Consider the following 18680-nt stretch of genomic DNA (forward strand, 5'->3'; position numbering starts at 1 on the left):
TAATTACATACATATTTTAGGGATACCTAAGCTTTAGGGATGTTTTAAGTCCGTCAGATAAATAATTAAATTATTTGAACAATTAGAACGCATTCGCAATATTCTACACAAAAGTGACGTCACGGACAAGTTTCATTAATTGTAATTTGATCAATTAATGTTTCTGGTACCTAAATAAAAATATAAACATTGTTATTCATAGAATACTCGTAGGACGGAGTTAAAAAAGTCGTTTTCCTTATTGCTACGGAAATATTGTGTTAAATAAGGATACTTTTTATTTAACCACTTTTTCGAACTTATACCTAGTGTAATCTAATATATAAAATTCCCGTGTCACGATGTTAGTTACCGTACTCCTCCGAAACGGTTCAACCGATTTTTATGAAATTTTGTATACATATTGGGTAGGTCTGAGAATAGAACAACATCTATTTTTCATACCCCTAAGTGACAAGGGTTGCCCACACGAAAAAAATATATTTTATTTTTTAGATGATATTGTTTGTTTTTATCTTTTTTATAATGTGGCACTAAAAATACATACAACTAGAAAAAAAAATCGGCAAAACGACGTTTGCTGGGTCAGCTAGTAAATAAATAAGAATTAAAAATGTGTGAAAATATTTGATGACGTTATAATCATTTTTTGTTAAACACCTAGTGATACATCGTATAACCTTGATGTAACAATAATAATATGATGCCAAAAGATAATTGTTATAATCAGTCTAGGCTAATATAAATATTAATACCTACCTACGTAATATTTGCTGTCAATATAAGATATTGTATCAAAATAATATAATTCTGGTTGTAAATTACCCATCCCTGCTTAATATTATAAATGAGAAAGTAACTCTGTCTGCCTGTTACGCTTTCACGTCTCAACCACTGAACTGATTTAAATGAAATTTGGTACAGAGATAGAGTTGACCTTGAGAAAGAACATAGGATGGTTTTGATCCCGGCGATATAACCGACATCGGCGCGGGCAATGCCGCGGCCGAAAAGCTAGTTAGAATATACTTTTCGATAAGACTACAACACAGAAGACGTACATACAATATTTATTTATGTTAATTTACGTATTATGAAAATTACTTAAGCACATAAGACGAATTTGTGATACTAAAAACATAGAAATAACAAACTCAGGTTAGGTATAGAATGTTTGCAAATAATTATTACAGCGACTTTGAAACTAAAATAGAAAACTAAACATTTATATAATATTAATTAACTTCCAATCGAGTGTACTTTCTTATTGAAGAGCTCAAACTTAATTAAAAATAATTAATAAAACAAGTATAATTTATTTTTCCTGATATAATAGATCATTAAATTATTCTTGCGTAGTAAAACTAGACTATGGAGCATTAATATTATTAATCCCTAATATTATAAATGCGAAAGTAACTCTGTTTGTCTTTCTGTCTGTCTGTCTATTACGCTTTCACGTCTAAACGACATAGAGTCTAGACGAGATAGAGTCGACATTGAGAAAGAACATAGGATAGTTTTTATCCCGGACTTTGGAAGAGGTCTCTTGGAAACGCGATATAACCGACATCGACGCGGGCGAAGCCGCGGGCGAAAAGCTAGTACTACATATAATAAAAACGTAGAAAAGAGAAATGATGTTCATTGAATGTTTTTAAAAGAATGTTTGTTGCGTGGCTTCAAAGAGATACTTTAACAAAAGTAATAATTTTATTTGTTTGTATGTGCGTTTGTGCTCTATAAACTCACCAACGGCTGATCCGATTTAATTTGACATAAAACTATAGCAACATCAAACAAATTCGCTAACAGTCCCCTAGCATAACACTTATCAAGAATAATGAACAGTAAATAAGTTTAATCGTCGTAAAAAAAAGGTGTCACCGTTAAAACTGTATCGATATACCCAAATAGGTATCATGTTCCAACGCGGCATGCCCACTTACAGTGAAATCTGAAGCCGGGTAAGGCTTGAGAGAAGCCATGTATTTGTATAACGCACTGACACCGGTATACATATACTTTAGTTTATCGCTATGTATTATAGCGTGGCACAATATCCCGTATAGGCAGTATAGGTAACTAGGTTATCTGTGGTACATTTTCAATGAAAGTGACCCGTTTAGGAATTCAAGACCCGGAGCCAAAAAAAACATAGTGGCAAAGAAATCCCTTTAAGAAAATTAAAGTAGTTTCATGAATTTCATGGTGACTTATTGTCACTAGTTTTACGTTAAGTATAGTATAATTGTTCCTTCAATAAATATTTATATAAATAACTTAACGTTTCCTGACTATTTTTTAATAAATAAATATAAAAAAAACCTTTTTTATTCTCTAGGTATCTAACTGTTAATTGATCTACTTAGACCAGAATCCCGTTTGAGTCAATTAATAATTGTTACGTTAATTATACATTTCTCACTACTATACAGCACGCCGGAGGCAAAATAAACGTGACGCCCAAAACAAACGTGCAAAGTATGCTAACCTTATAAAGTTTATTAACCTCGAAAAAATCGTTCAAAAAATCTCGAGGTGAATGAACTTGCGAATTTCAACTTAATTGCATTGGGATAGGGTGTTAAAACAGTGATAAAATTCACTTTTATAGTATTAAATTATCAAAGGTTATATGGTATGGTATGTATTATGAAAGGTTTTTGTTTAGTTAATTGTAGAACTACGATTAGAGTACTTGAAAATTGTAGTATTGTAGGTTGTTCAAGTTTCTGATGCCTCATTAATGTCTGTTAAAAATATATTATTACGTGTATAAAGTTTTAAATATTTGTGTATGTGAAGCCTTGTCGGGTCAAGGGGCATTAATCTCTGACATAAGGTTGTTTAAAAACCATATAATATTATGAAATGTATATAAATTTGTTCCATTACTTTTATGTTATAAATTTTTAGGGTAAAAGCCAACCCACGCCCTTGCTCACATAAAAATGGGAGTGTGTCAGAGTCTTACAAGGATCATTAGGCATTCAAAACAACTGAATAAAATCAATTTCATAAGTTGCTGTTGTACTATTAAATAGCAAAAAGCGTGACATCTAACACACGCAACTGCTGAACTCCAATGCATACCCCAATATTACTAACAAGGTAGACTAATTTGTAAACCGACTTCGATCGGCGACTGCACTCTACTCGACTGCGCCAGAATTGACGCGAACAACTTGTTTCCAGAAACGACTCCTCACATGATAATTCAAAGATAACTTTCTTGATATATTTAAACAACAGTCAATTGTTTCGTATCTAGAGAGTATTATTGTTTACTCAGACAAGTAATCACCCCATCAGTATTATCCACATTAGTGTATCCGGTTTAACGCCTAATAGGTTCAAAGAGACATTCAAAGGTCCCATTGTTAATTGTGAAGAAACACATTATGTTCTTTAATTATATTTGTTCTTGATCAAAAGAAAGTACTGTCTTTAATTGCGGTCAAAACAGGAACGGTTATTGACACAACTGGCAACTGTGCATGCCCTTTTCGGGGTGACAAACTGATCAAATCTATTCTAGTGTCGTTATCATGAATCATATTATAAAATAAATAGACACCTATCCAGCTAGACATTAGAGCGGTACATATTTTTTAAAATAAAATATTGTCAGTTTATTTAATATTTTAATTGATTCTTAATTGTTTACTTACGCGTATTTGTCGGGATAGCCCGACTACCAGTCATGTCAGCTCATGAATTTGAAACTATTGTTTTTCTCAATCTATTGATGTTGCAATCACAATAATTGGAAATTCATTGAGTGTTCCGCCCTGTACTGAATTACAAATTATTGTGTTAAAAAAATGCTTAGAATAATACGAGTAGTGCCAATTTAATCCAAATTCCATTCATTCATATGCCATTGTTAATAGCAGAATTGGGGCCGAGGCAATCCCAATACTTACCTAAGTTAGAGTGTGTAAACCGTTCTTAAATAATATTAACTTGTGTGTTGTTTCCTAGATGTTAACGTATAAACTATAAAGCTTTGTTATCAAGCTACAATAAAAGTTATCTTCTGGAATCCATATGCGTGGGAACTCAGGAGTGATATATCGTAAACATCGTTCGTTAGCATTATAACGTGCCTTTTTATGCTGACTAACGATGCCGTCATGTTTAATCGTAGAAGACTGCACCCTTTATATACACGTACCCTAGATACCTTCTTTGTTTACTCCAATATAACAAAAAGTAGGTGGAATGCTATTAGTTTTTGCTAATCCCTACTATTATATATTATCCCTACTAATTTATAAATGCGAAAGTAACTCCGTCTTTCTGTCTGTTACACATTTACGACTAAACCACTGAACTGATTTTAATGAAATTTGGTACAGAGATAGAGTTGACCTTGAGAAAGGACAGGATTTTACATACGTAATTTTTATCCCGGACTTTTGAAGAGTTCTCCTGGAAATGCGATATAACCGACCTCGACGCGGGCGAAAAGCTAGTTAAAAATATTTTTGGGAGTACTTTTGACGTCTACTGTATTGTTGTAGTAGTGTAAGCGAGAAAGCACTATACAGCGTTGGACAAGTCATCTCTCTACATCAACATAAGGCTCGCTTGGTTACTTCAATAGTGTAAATAAAAAAAAACGTGTTCCTCTATTCTCTCTTTTAAATTTGTTCAGGTTTTCGTTGCGATGACCTTGCTCTACCGACAACAAAGGTCATTGTTTTAATGAAGCGACTCACTAAAATGTTTTCATTTGGCGACAAATAATGTCAGTCGGTTATATGATTAGGTTATGTAAATACATTTACAATTAAATTGAACATATGACATAGTCTATGCATCCATTTCTACTCTTATAGGGATTGTTACGATTGTGGAAGCGGGACGCGTCTATACACAATATCTCGCCGTCTCGCTTTTTCGTGGATATCAAAACTCACTTCTTCGTACGATTTTGCATGGTCTTAAAATGTGAGTCATATTATAAAGACTGAGTTTCAAATGATACTAATATTATTATTTTCTTTTTTATTTAAATTAAGCAATATTATCAGGTCACTATTGCCAGCGGTAACACGTTTTTAACTTAGGTATATATTAGATAATGACTTACTAGTTTTAAAGATGATAAAATTTCACTGTTATTAAGATTATTTTTTGTTAGAATAATAATTGGTTCACACACAGAGCTCGTAGACTAAGCATCTATAAAAACGTAAATAACAGATATGTATTTCTTAATATAGATATTACGTGCAATAAATGATTACAAACATATAAAATCAGGTGCTCTTATGACACATATAAAACGTGATACTGCAATAAAAATAGATAATTCTCTAATAGAAACGTTCAACTAGAGCAAACCGTTGCGTCTACGATTAAGGTATTTCATATTTTCACAATATACAGTATTAACTGTCGGGGAAGGAACGATGAATGGTATAAAGGACAATGTGATAGGTGCATGATAAGACAAAGAAAGTTTGTTTTTAAAAGTAATACCTACTGTGGCTGGCGTTATGCCAAAACAACCGAATGGGTGCGATATGAAACAAATGACATTCGGCGTAGATATAACAAGTCATACAGGCATTAAGTATCTGGTGATTTATTAAAGAAACTGCATTATTTATCTGTAGCAACATTTTCTAAGATTGCGCAATAACTTCACCAGAGTTTTATTTAAAAAATGCTGTGTCATGTGGTATATTTCTTTTGGATTGTTGTTGAATATCAAAAGTGACGTCAGCGTTGAATGTTTTCCGAAATAAGTAGGCGTCACGCGATCTACAATGATTTTCAAAATGAATACCTATCAAAAATGCTAGAACATTCGAACGTTTTAATAAAAATATTTGTATTTAAAGCAATTGGTAAATCAAGAGATCCTTGCACTGCGTTAGATACGTCGCTTATCACAGTTATCACAAATGTAAATAACTTACAATTTTCAAATAGACACCGTTTGCACACGTGAATCCGTACTTTTTTTTATCTTACAACGTATGTACATGTAATGATTAAGTTATTTGCATAGTAATTAGGTAAACCGGTTAGTTAAACATGACCTACGTCGTCTGAAGATCATCAGTCTTAGAATTCAATGTTTTTTTTCAATGTCACATTTATTGCAAATTCTCTTGAAATATGTTGTTTGTGACAACTCGTAGTCTAGGACGAAACATATTACAATATATTCAGTAATCGAAAAACAAACAAGCGAGTATATTACACAACCTATCTATCTAAAAAGTAATGAATCATTAAACCTCCTTTATCATAATATACATAACCTATTTTAAGGAAATACGGTAAACGAATAGTTTTACTTTGAAAACGTCGATATATTTGCAATTTTTTTTCGTTTATATCAGCATGACTCGGCAATACAGCTCTTATGCGCTACAAAATCTATTTCGATTCATGACACAACCCTAGTCAGCACAACCGAAGAGGCGATATTGACATTTGGGCACGTGTACCGTGTCTACACAATCTACACACTATATTATACACAGCGGACTGATTACTTTGCGTTTTCAAACTGGTTTCACAAAACAAATGTTAATGTATATGATTATGTAAATTGATGAGGATAGATTTGAAATAAAATTGTCATGGTAAATGTGTCAGCAGATTTTTGTTTCTGGACCGGTTTTGACCAAGACTGGACTATGAATTACGATATATGTACCTACGAAGATGTCGCAATTCATAAATATAAATAGATAATGGAACATAAAAAAATATCGTGTTAGTAACTACTTACAACGCGAGTCGCAACTAGAGTAATTACAATAATGTCATAAAGTGCCTGGAAAACGGCCTTTATGAAATAGAAACTTTTGATTTTGTCGTAAAACAAAAATATATTAGGAAGAAATGCACTACAATCGGTAAAAAGAGAAAAATAATACAACACGAGACGTAATTTTTGGATATATTCCAAGTAAAAAACAAAATTATGTTAAAACAGGAAAATAATTCCATGTCTAAGGTTCCTGACAGAGAAAAACCTTGAAAACAGGAATAACTAGACCGAAACTTCTATTACCTATTCATTATCCGTCTGGATAGCTGTTTAATGTATTAAAATCAGAACCAAATACGTAGATACCAGATGCTTACCATTATTCAAACGACGGGTCAAGATAACGCCTTGTGTTTATCGGAATTATTAATAAAAAACCCTATCTATTTATCACTACAATGACGCGCAGATTTAGCCGTATGATATTCACATATTTTATGTAAGTCATTATGTATAATAACTATATTTAGAGGTATGGTACGCGACCTATATTGAAAAAGATAATATAAATTAGCGAATCGTTATCTCTGATATGGTATCTGAACTGTGCATAATAAAGGCCAAACTAATGTAATATTGAGTGTTTTTGGCAATTTAAAATGTTTAATAAAATCTTTGTTTATGCTCGGATGTTGGTTACTGAGTAAAATGTAGGAAGTCTCGTTTCTTGCGTCTAGCAAAGAAACGGGGTAAGTAGGGAGGAATTTTGTAAAGCGATTAAATACTGTCTGAACTGTCTCTTTGCCTTGTCACATTTGTTTTTTTTTTTTATGAAAACAGGTTTCTTATTATTTATTGAACAGCCTACAGGCATTATAATCTATTCTCTTTAAATATTTAATCAAAATATATTTTTGAATGGAAGAACTTACAAAACGATTAAAAAGTTGTCTCAGTCCTATTCGGCCAAGAAACATATTTTTGCTTTTAATGAAACATTTTTTGTTATGGCTTTATAATTTTTCTCGTAATAGAATAATAAACAAATAGATAATTGCATTGTAACGAAGATATATTAAACTAATAATCATCACTGTAACAAAAAGAAATGATGAAAATGGCGTGGACATCTTGCATCAGATCGATCAGAGCATAACTGTCGAAATAAAGTTGGGGGTTGCTGTGCAAGACTGCAGATTGAGACTAGATTGCTTCTTAACATTTATATAATAATGTGTGAATTCCGATTTCTAACAAAATACACTACGTTTTTTGGTCTCAATCAAGCATTTAAAACAAACTGTGTATTTCTACTAATTTCCGGTACCAGTATCTTTGGACGAGTAGTTATTGAATTATTTGTCTCACTGACTTGCTTAATATTATATTTTTCCTGTTTAACAAACACTACTGAATTTAAGATAGTAATTTTCTATTATTATTATTTATACCTTCGGCTTTGGAAATCAAATATATCGCATAGTTGTGTCCCAAGAGCAAAGTGAAGTTGGTACAACAAACAAATTATTTCTGGATGCATTGTGGATTTGCAGAGCGTTTGAATCCGACTAGATAAATAAGCACTTGTATTGCCTTATGTCGTTTTAATTAAATATATTTATAAATACTTGTTCAAAGCTTAAATATTTATGACTATATTGGGATCTATATTTAAGGGACAGTGCCTCGCTTTACAAACGTATAAGAATTGGATTTCTTGTACCTTGGGTGGTCCTGTAACTGTGCAAGAGAGATCGAATTTCATCTTCCTTTCCTGTCTGTCTGATTAATTCCTGTAAGTATCTCTCAAAGTCTGACATCGTTCATAAAAGGCTGACATTTGTCGACTTCCTTATTAGTCGATAGAGCATATTATTTACGTATACGAGAGCTTATTAGCAGTTTCCTGGTCGTCATTATCTTCTATTATCTGAAAATCGACTTCTCCAAAGATTACCAACATGTGTGGTGATTTGGGTTATATTGACGTAATTTTGGGCGGATAATTCGGTTTCTATAGAAAACACGAATACTCTATAACACGAGTATATTTGTGAAAGGGTTGTAGACTTGTAATTGCATGCCGATCGTTTGCTGATTGAATGACTAAATTAAAGGTTAATTTTGACTGGTAGTATTTACTCTGCAATTTGTTACTAGATCGATAGACGTTTAGACTGGAGTGACCTCGAACACGAACTATTTATAATTCACGTTTCCTATAAAATTGCTGCAGAAAGCTGATATTATGCCCAATTTTACAAATACAAATATGCAAACAGAACTAGATTTGCTAGCACTTGCTTTGAAAACTCACGTTTCCGATAACGCTGTGATTGAAAAGTAAATATCTCATTAATTTTAATTATCTTAAGAACATATTTGAATTGTACATTCTGCAACATAGCTTCGTATAAGACAGATAAGAGGCAATAAAACACGAATTGACGATATCCATCGTCAGCGTGTGTAATTACGACATAGATTTAGTAATTTTCTGCATTTCACAGAGTTAATAACGCAAGAAAATAATAATAGTATGGTAATTATTAATTATTGTAGACGAACGATCCGATGCGAAAGTCCGGCTTGACGAGGTTCAATCACGTTCTATTTACAGGCATACGGCTCAAATGTATGCAAATTACATTTTGTTTCGATGTGTCACGTGACTGTGAACTGTCATCCCTATATTCGAGTGTTTTCTATTGACGTTCACGATTGTGAATATGTCAATTGGCTAGAGGTGCAGACATACCTACGTTTTAAATATCAATAATATTATTGAATGAGTTTTATGTCACATTTTTTGAACTTAGACAAACTAACAGGTTTGTCATCCCGAACATATTACCCTTTTCAGGCTATTGGTGTGAACATTCAAAGAATCTTTTCATCTTTCCCTAGTTTTAATGATTTGCCGTCTCTATAGAGTCGTCTGCTCCATAAGCGTTGGATATTCGACAACCTTTGAATACAAGGATCATATTTCAAAAACTTTAAAATACTGCAGACGCAAACCCTGCTAATACTTTTTATGATGCCCATAACAATAACTTTGGAATCTTTTGTTCAGCTTTCTTAGAAACGAGTACTTTATTGATAGTTCGAATTTGTTTTATTGTTAAGAACGCAGGTAGGTACTGGCAGGTAAAAAAATGTTTTTAGTCTGTGGAAACAGAATGATCGCAAGTAGTATATATGTAAACAATGTTTAATGAGTTTTGATATTATAGCGTGGTTGCCGGAAGCGTCAGTGTACAAATGTCCCGTGCCAATAAAGGAGTTCCATTACAGAGCGATGTACGGTATAGAGCAGGCACGGGAGCCACCTCATTTGTTAAGTACGATGTTATGATAATACATGATGACGATACGTCTATCCATCTTTGTATTATGTTAACGAAGGTTACGTGTGTTACGCAGAATATTAAGCGGCTGAAGAAACAGGAAACACGCGACTTAGTTTAAACAAATTGTTTAACTGTTATATCAACTAGTTCGCATGTTACAGTCTACGATAGCCTTAACCAAATACTGCAATAAAACAGTTATGTTAATTAATTGTTGGAAGATATTTTAACTGTTATATGCCACGATTATATAACAGGTAATAATTTACGACCGTTGACTGTGAAGCAACAAAAAGTCGGCGTTTTTTGCTCATCTGTCAGTTTAGACTTGAGCGTGTAACGGGATTGTCGGCCATTTTGTAAAAAGAACTGGTACACGTTTTCGAAAAATAATACTCGAAATGCTTCTGAGAACTGTCTGTTATTATTATATTTATATTTTATTGTTCGCGCTGTAATTAATTGCGTATTCATTAAATTTTCTGAAGAGCATGCAAAATTGCAATTTGCATCTGTTTTAAAGATGTCTCAAATAGCGTGAAACACATGTGTTTTTAATTTATCCTTGTAAACTTGTGAACCTTTTCAAGCCATGTTAAAATTAGATACAATTATTTTTATTTTTCAAGTTCTACCTTGTGACTAAATTACGTGAGTATTACACAACTTACGTGATCTAAAACAAATGTCGTTTTGTATTAACAAACATAAAAACGTAAATCATGAGATCGAATCTTGAATACTTGTATAACAATGTGTAGATATTAATTGCCACTTAAAATAGTTTGCAGAAGTAGTTGTAACTCAGTAACCTATATGAGCGATTTTTATACAACGGCACACTTATCCAGTTCGGTCTGGTTTGTGTACAGTTGAAATGTATACAAATGAAAGTACAATTTATATACTGTATGACAGGTAACGAGTGTCCGAGTAGGTACTTAGACAAGAAGAGTTGACCTCGCGTCAGCCATTGTTAAATGTGTGCAAAACTAATATTCATTAATTTCTCAGGCGTCACCATTAAAACATAACGTACTTCTAATAATGTTTCATTACGATTCGTATTGTTTAGAAAGTGACAATATAATCTATTTTGTTTTTAATGCATGTTCAATGTGTCTGCTGATTTAGTTGTAATTTCTCGTAGGCACGTGGCGTTCGCGAATTCGCGAATTTGTTTAAATGTCGGCCTCAATTCCGTTATTTACAATTGCCGATTAATTAATGGAAATTAGACTAAATTTGACACTATTCGTTTTCTAAGCATTTTTATTGAAAATATGGAAGCTCTTTCTTCTTACAGTGAGTGTTTCACCCCGTACCTACAGAATCTCCAAAAAATGACAAAAATAATCAAAAATTTGGAGAATAAATCGGTAATTGTAAATAGCGGAATGTCGTCCAGGTCTATTTTTTATGTACTCTATATTGTAAGTAGTTTCTTAGTACTTTTCATAGTGACTGTCATGTCGTGTGCAACGTATACGATCAATCATGATAGCATGCAGATATGTAGAGTGTGATAAAAAAAATAATGCGTTTTATATGACTTATGCTCCTACATATATCGAAGTATCATACGATTGATTCGTTTGCGCTTTTCACGAGTATTATCAATCGGCTATGTTCAGTCGTTTTGAATCAATAAGGAGGTCGTTAAAGATACTGCTCTATTTTGATTGATTGATTAATAATTTATGCTTTAGTAGGAAGGAAATGTGTTGAGAACTTACTATGTTTGTTTACAAATAGGTTAAGAAATAAAAATATGAGCAAACACGTCTTTGAATTTATGACCATTAATGTAAGAACCGTTGGTTAACCTAGATTTTGGTGTAGAGGCTAGATAAATAAATCACACGTGAAAGTTTCAAATATAGCTATCACTGTACATGAGATACAGCCTGGACGGACGGACAGACAGTGGTAGCCTTATTAGTGGGATTCCGTTATAAAACCCTAAATTTGAATGGATAGCTTCATAGTTTATAGTTCAAGGTTATAAGTTAGTGTGTAACAGTCTGATGTGTGGAAATGGGTTAAGTAGGCACAGCTGTAGAAATGAGTGTTATGAAGATAATGAGTATAGCGAATTAATTACGAGGGACAATTGTTAACTTATATAGCCATTATATTATTTATTGTAAAAGTAACCTTGATTATAAATGCAAGAAATATAATACTATACGTAATTGTGTTAGTGAACAGACTTTTTTGTATCTTTGTACATGTGACTTGAATGTTCGAAAACCAACGCGTCACATAGACCCTTCTTTAGCACGGGAGTCGAAAAATAGCGGCATTATTTATGATATAGATTTTACAAACGTTGCAGTGTCATCGGGTTTGAAGATACCCCGAAAATTTCAGCCTGCTAGCTTATCGGGGAGTGCCTCAAAAGTGAGTAGCGAAAATCCAACCGGAACGACTAACAAACAAGAAAAGTGAGTGTATTAAAACGTGGGAAAATGCATTTGAAACCGTAAAGGATTGATAGAAAAATAAATACAGCTATTGAGAGGAAAGTATTGACATCAGATTCAATAAAGCCGATTCAGTATAATTTCATATTGAAACGTCAATTAACTAGTTCTGACTTACTTATGGACAGTCAATACAGCACGTGTAAGAAATTCTATTTAAGTATGAAAATTGGTCCGTCAACGCGATAACAAAACCGCTATAATTTTTAAAATACTTTATACTCGATGGTATCGCTTTGATTTGACTTTGGAAAGTTCTTGGTGCACAACTTTGTGTCATTGTTTAACGCCAATTGCCCATGGGCTCCTGTCATTGATTGAAAAAAGAAAAAAGTTTGAAAAAAGGTTAAGATCTCTTCTCGCTGGTTACCTATACTTTTTTGTTAGTTTTAGGATTCCAACCTGTGGACTTTATCTTGGCAGTCCAACGCCATGCATAACATAAAGGACACATATGGGAAAATACTTTGAAAAAGTTCGTCATTAAGATTAAATTACTATACCTCTATCAGTCAGTGATCATATTAAATAAATAATATTACTTAGTACACGGACACCAGCTTTATTACCTGCTATTTTTTCTCTAGAAGTGGTTAGAGCCGTTTTGCATCGCTTTAACCATGTACGGCGAACACATAAAAAATGTATGAAAATTACAGGAAATGACAAATGTGGGGGCTTTAGCTTGAGACCGGGCGGGGGCGAGTGTGCCACACTTAGTCGCCAAGCGATTAGTGATATATATATTTGAAGTTTCAATTAAAAATTACAGATTTAGTTTTAAATGGGGATGAGCTACGTTGACGAGAATTTCATTACATTTACAGAGATTATGAGAGTTTTTTTTACTTTACTCCTCGTATTTTTGTGAGGCCCTTACTATAGACGTTAAAAATGGTCCACCACGTTGAGTTGTATTTACAGTGCTTTACACTGTATTTTTGTTTTAATTATTGATCAGTGCACTTAACAAATCCTTGTGTCTAATTTCACTTGAACTCAAATCAAATATTTTCGAATAACGCAAATGATTGTCCTTCGCGGGGGTCGAACCTATTGAGTTTACGGTGGTAACTTATACTATCTTATATCTTACTATCTTAACTTGGCTATCCGTGCAATCTAATTGAAATATAAACATGAATAAACAAAACCAAATGATAAACTGCAGATTATTATCTGATAATAAGACCCAAGTTACATTTCTCTAATAAAAAAAAAAATGATAAACTAAACTATGCCATTCTTCCGATGTTCTCATTCGCAAAACATTTACTACAATTTCGCGAATGCAAATTCACAAATATTTGTTACAATACTGAAAATTCGAAGGTTTTGCTCCATTTTTCTATATTCTTAATTCTTTACTGATAATACATCCATGTAGGTATGTATTAACAGATGTTATGATTAAAACTTATCAACGAACGGTGACGATTGCTGTGAAATTAAATTGACACGCGCATAAATTTACATAACTCCTTTCTAACAGATAAATGTATTTATGTATGTACATAGAACGTAAATCTGCCGTTTACTTTAAAGTCTGAACTGAATAAAATATTAATGGTTTTTTCGAGAGAATATTAAATATTAAATTTTTTATCCTTATTTATTTAATTTCCATAAGGGAAACCACGGTAATATTAGAACAATGTTTGATAATGTTTTAGATTTGTAGTTTTAAGCTCTTTTAACGTGCCTAATGTTTATATGAATACACTGAATAATGTTGTATTTAGTCAAATAAGGAAGAATCAGTATCCGCTTCATGTTTGCTTGTCTCATTATATTGATCTAAAATTATGTTAGAATTGATCTGTAAGTACTACTAGTAAGCTGTATTTCCTTCAAATCGTTGAGGTTTGCGGTTTGATTTTCTTACATTAGTGTCTACATTACCACAGAACGATTTCCAAATAACTCAATCATTATCTAAAAAGGCGAGAAAGTTGCTCAAGTTACGACCCCATAAAGAACGCTGCCATACGATATTCAAATGCAAACAACATTCTTTACAGCAAAAAAATAATTAGCGTTAATACTTGGCATTTATCGAGTATACAAAGTATTGATATAAACATTTCGATGTAAGGTAAAACAGCTACGTAAGATTAAATAGGTTTATCGTATTAATGTCAAGGAACAGGCGGCTGCAACTAAGCTCATAAACGTGCCAGTCTGCATATTTATGTGGTGTGGTGCAGACAGATGTGGGCCCGAGCCCTGCCCCCAGCCAACAACCGGTTATCAACTCGGATACCGCTTTGAATGTCAAGTTACAATGAATGAAGTAAGTATAACATCGGTATAACACTTAGTAATTAGACAGGTCATCGTTCGCGCCTTAGTTTACGTGATTAAGCATATTTTTGGCGCAGTATTTACCTTATTGATATATGATTTTTATACGTCTAGTTAAGACTTTGAGGTCGATTGAACATAAAGGTGTACATGCGTGACCCAGTTTATTAAAAATCTAAAGACTAAATTTTAAATTATAAATAATACATAGAGAACGCAAAAATTAAATAAAAAATATTATTTATATTCACAGACACGTGTGCATAAAGCTTAACGTGCAGATTGTTGACACGTTATTTAACACTTATCAATTTCAAATACTGCTACAGCGACAAGCCAGATGCTACGAGATTGTGTTACTAACAACTTAGATAGTACGTTAAATAACACGAATTCTTCAGGTCATATCATTTAAACATCACGGATAATTATTATGACACTTCCAGCATACCTTACACACAACTAAAGCAGTAAAAATAATATAACGGATCCATATGTGAAGATAGAAAAGCTCGGATACTTCGCTCAAATTCCAGGAAGCCGAAAACGTGTCAACACATCGCACGGATTACGTTACAGTAAAAAAAAAAATTGGTACGTAAGCACAGCACTCACCTGTATGTGTTAGCTGATGCCGGCTGCCGAGCAACGGGTTATAGGTTATAGCGGAACAACCGAAGCACTGGGCCACGTGCTTTATATTTAGCGAGCGGAACGCGACCGACCGGCTCGCGAGTTAAAATCAGAATGAACCGCTGAACGATGCCAGACCAAACGTACGCAATACGCATGGCACAAGCAAGCGAGACCGATTGTTGCGTCATAACACACCGAGTACGTCGGCGTCTTCATGGTACGAATAATGGCAGCGGTTGTCGCTTTTGCGAGTCGCTTCACGCCGGCATCGGCATCGCTGCATGGCGGCAACCCGGCCGAGGCGCGGCGCTGCCACTGCGCTCGCCTGGCGCCGCTAACACCACTCATCTTTCTATTGGCACGATAACGTTCAGTACGCTTTACGCGCGTTTACTTTTGCGTATAAATATTCTAATTCAATTGTTTACAGTATTTCTATGACGTTACTTTCAACGAAACTTGCCTCGCCACTACCTGCGCAAATAGTTTCTAGTTTTTGTGTGTCATTGTATCATCATAACCTTTTTTTGTTGAACGGTTTGTTGACACCGCGTCGTTATGGCAACCATTCAGTTTGGGTTCATGAATCACGAGACCAAAATTAACTAGCGCAGAGTGTTCACACAGTTTTGTTAGAGACAATAATAGTATCAAAATGAATCATAGTGTGTATTTTGAGGGATTACCAGTTTCAACCGCATTGAGACATAAAAGGATTTCTTTATGGCAATGTTAATTAATTGAATAAAATTTGCCTGTTAGACTACTTATTTTGGATTTTATTATGTTTACTTGCCCGTATACTGTTATCTATGTAATTAATTGTTAACATGAATGTAACATGAAGTTATAATAAAAATATTCGTCAATTAACAGCCTTAATATAACATCATAGCCCTACGAGCTTAAGAACTCACATTCAAATACAAAGCTCTATTGAATCCAATATAACGGAGTGCAAATAGTTTCGTTTGCTTGAACCTTGAAATCTCCGAGCGGGATTGCATCAGTCACTTGAGAGTTGAGACAATGCTGGATGTTGGTCAGTTCTCCTTTCAGAAATGCGCGGGTGTAAGTTTCGACTCTACAAACGGTCGCGTAAACTTTTGCTCGCATTGCGTGCGTAAACTTCGAGGTCTTATATTCAAATGTAAATAGTATTAATTGTATTCGTATAAAAATTGTTTTCTATATTTTTTAATGATCTAAGATATTGTAATAGATGCATTGCGTTATTAGTTCTTTTTATCTATAATATTTTCCCATGCACTACTGTCGTTGTAAATTAAATGAAATCAATCCTGAAATCTTTTCACCGGGAAGAAACAAGTTGCTTTTATATTTCTTAAATTAGTTTAAAAAATAACCGAAAAAAAATTAAAGAAAATCCTTAAAGCCTGTTAATCGCGAAATAACTTTTTGGGACTCTGTAGCATGCGTGTTACGAAAACCCACGCCCGGGCGCCCCTAAAATTGATCAACAAATAGTAAATGACCCACTTATTAAATGTTATCGAGAACTCCTCTGCAAAGTAAATAAAAGCAGGAGTTCCGCTTTTGTTTTCTTGTATAAATATTGTCTTGATAACGTCGCGATAACCTGAAGCTTTGATAATGGTAATCATTATTTTTATCCGAAAGATAAAAATAGTATCAATATGTAAACATATAAAATACATTAAGTTTTGTTGATGGCGCCTAGTCTTTTAGAGCGGTATCTACAAAGGAATTTATTTATTTTCCTGAGGATCTTTTGAAATACATAGTTTAATTTCGAATAAAAAATAGCTTTAAAACTTTCTTCTAATAAATTACATATCATTGCAACAGTTTCGGCAGAAGCATGTCCTCATAACTAAATATTATTTAATAAAAAATACAGTAATTGAATTACTGAAATATTATGGGAAAACCAGTTTTTCGTCTATTACCCCAATTTAATGCAGTCGGATAAAAGTAAAGGTAACACAGTTGTCAGCTACCTTCATACAAAATTTCATCGAAATCGGTCTCTAGTTCAAATACTTGAAAAGGCAAGGACCGTTAAATATTTTTGATTAAACAAAGCAAAATGTACTAATGCGATAAAATTGTTCAAAAATGTTTCGTATAATCTCGAAAATTTAAAATTAATAAAACTAAAATTACTTCAAACATTTGAAAGTCAAGGTGGTTTAAGTTACGCACGAGTAGAGGAATTAAGATAACAGGAACGTATACTAAAACACACTAGTAATACATACGTACTAGGTCATTAAATAAAGTCCATGAAATCATTCCACGCGACGAATTGTGTAGTGAGTTTCTTTCCTAGACTATGGGGGTCCTAATACTGGGCAAAGGACATGCCGCATCCGTCTATACTCTTATTCAGCGCCACGACAAATACAGCCTCCGTGGTAGGAATCTGCCAGTGCCAGTTGCTGTAGCGGTGCAGGGAAGGTCGATAGAGAAGTACGAGTAAGTAATAGTTAATGAAAGCCATAAGAAACCCCGAAAATACAAACCATAATGTACGCTTGCTGATTTTCGCGTTCAATATCCCACATTTTGTATCCATAGCGCAAAAATTCTCGAATCCCAACAATCATAAAAGAACTCCAAATATTTGAACACACGTAACTTCACATATACAAGAAGTACAACACTAATCAATTGTGTTCACTACACTGCGACAAATCACTATTATACATTAATAAGTGACCGAATCTTAAATTATTTTGTTACATCATTGTTGAACGGTTTCCGCACGTATTTCAGTAGGACCGGCGTTAAGACGAAAGGCGAAGTCAGAGTGTGTAGCGTAAATGGGTACATGCAACAATTATGTGTACAGTTTGTGTTCGATGTAATATTGTTGTTTCAATAACACGTTATCGGCAACTACCGTTTGTTACAAACAACGTGGCTCCGGTAACTGAAAATAGGAAATGGGCCAGTACCAATTAAGTCGAATGAATTAGGTCAACTTGTATGGTGTTTCGAATTGAATGTCGTTTCGCCTGCGTGGGTTTAAAAGATGTGAAGAACAATAAAGTTTAGTCCAGCTTTATTTCTGTTCTACTCTTACTTAATTGGAGCTAGGACTGGGAGTACTTTCCTAACATTCGTGCTGCCTAGGTCTTACCTACATTTATTTTATGCTCAAAAAGCATAAAT

At 33.6% G+C, this 18680-nt stretch overlaps 1 protein-coding gene across 2 annotated transcripts in view; it reads right to left on the reverse strand.

The window, feature by feature from the left end:
• Positions 1 to 18096, reverse strand: part of LOC113494023 (proton-coupled amino acid transporter-like protein pathetic) — a 36516-nt gene extending 18420 nt beyond the window's left edge. The window contains exon 1 of one of the 2 annotated variants that reach the window (XM_026872140.1): positions 18029 to 18096. In XM_026872140.1, coding sequence (XP_026727941.1) covers positions 18029 to 18081 — 53 coding nt within the window. In that variant the 5' untranslated portion in view covers positions 18082 to 18096. Of the gene's footprint in view, positions 1 to 15500; positions 15644 to 18028 lie in introns of those variants that run through there. The other variant, XM_026872142.1, reaches the window with a different exon arrangement.
• Positions 18097 to 18680: the final 584 nt, after the last annotated feature.

This window comes from Trichoplusia ni, chromosome 5 (genome assembly GCF_003590095.1).
Source record: "Trichoplusia ni isolate ovarian cell line Hi5 chromosome 5, tn1, whole genome shotgun sequence".
Classification (NCBI taxonomy): domain Eukaryota; kingdom Metazoa; phylum Arthropoda; class Insecta; order Lepidoptera; family Noctuidae; genus Trichoplusia; species Trichoplusia ni.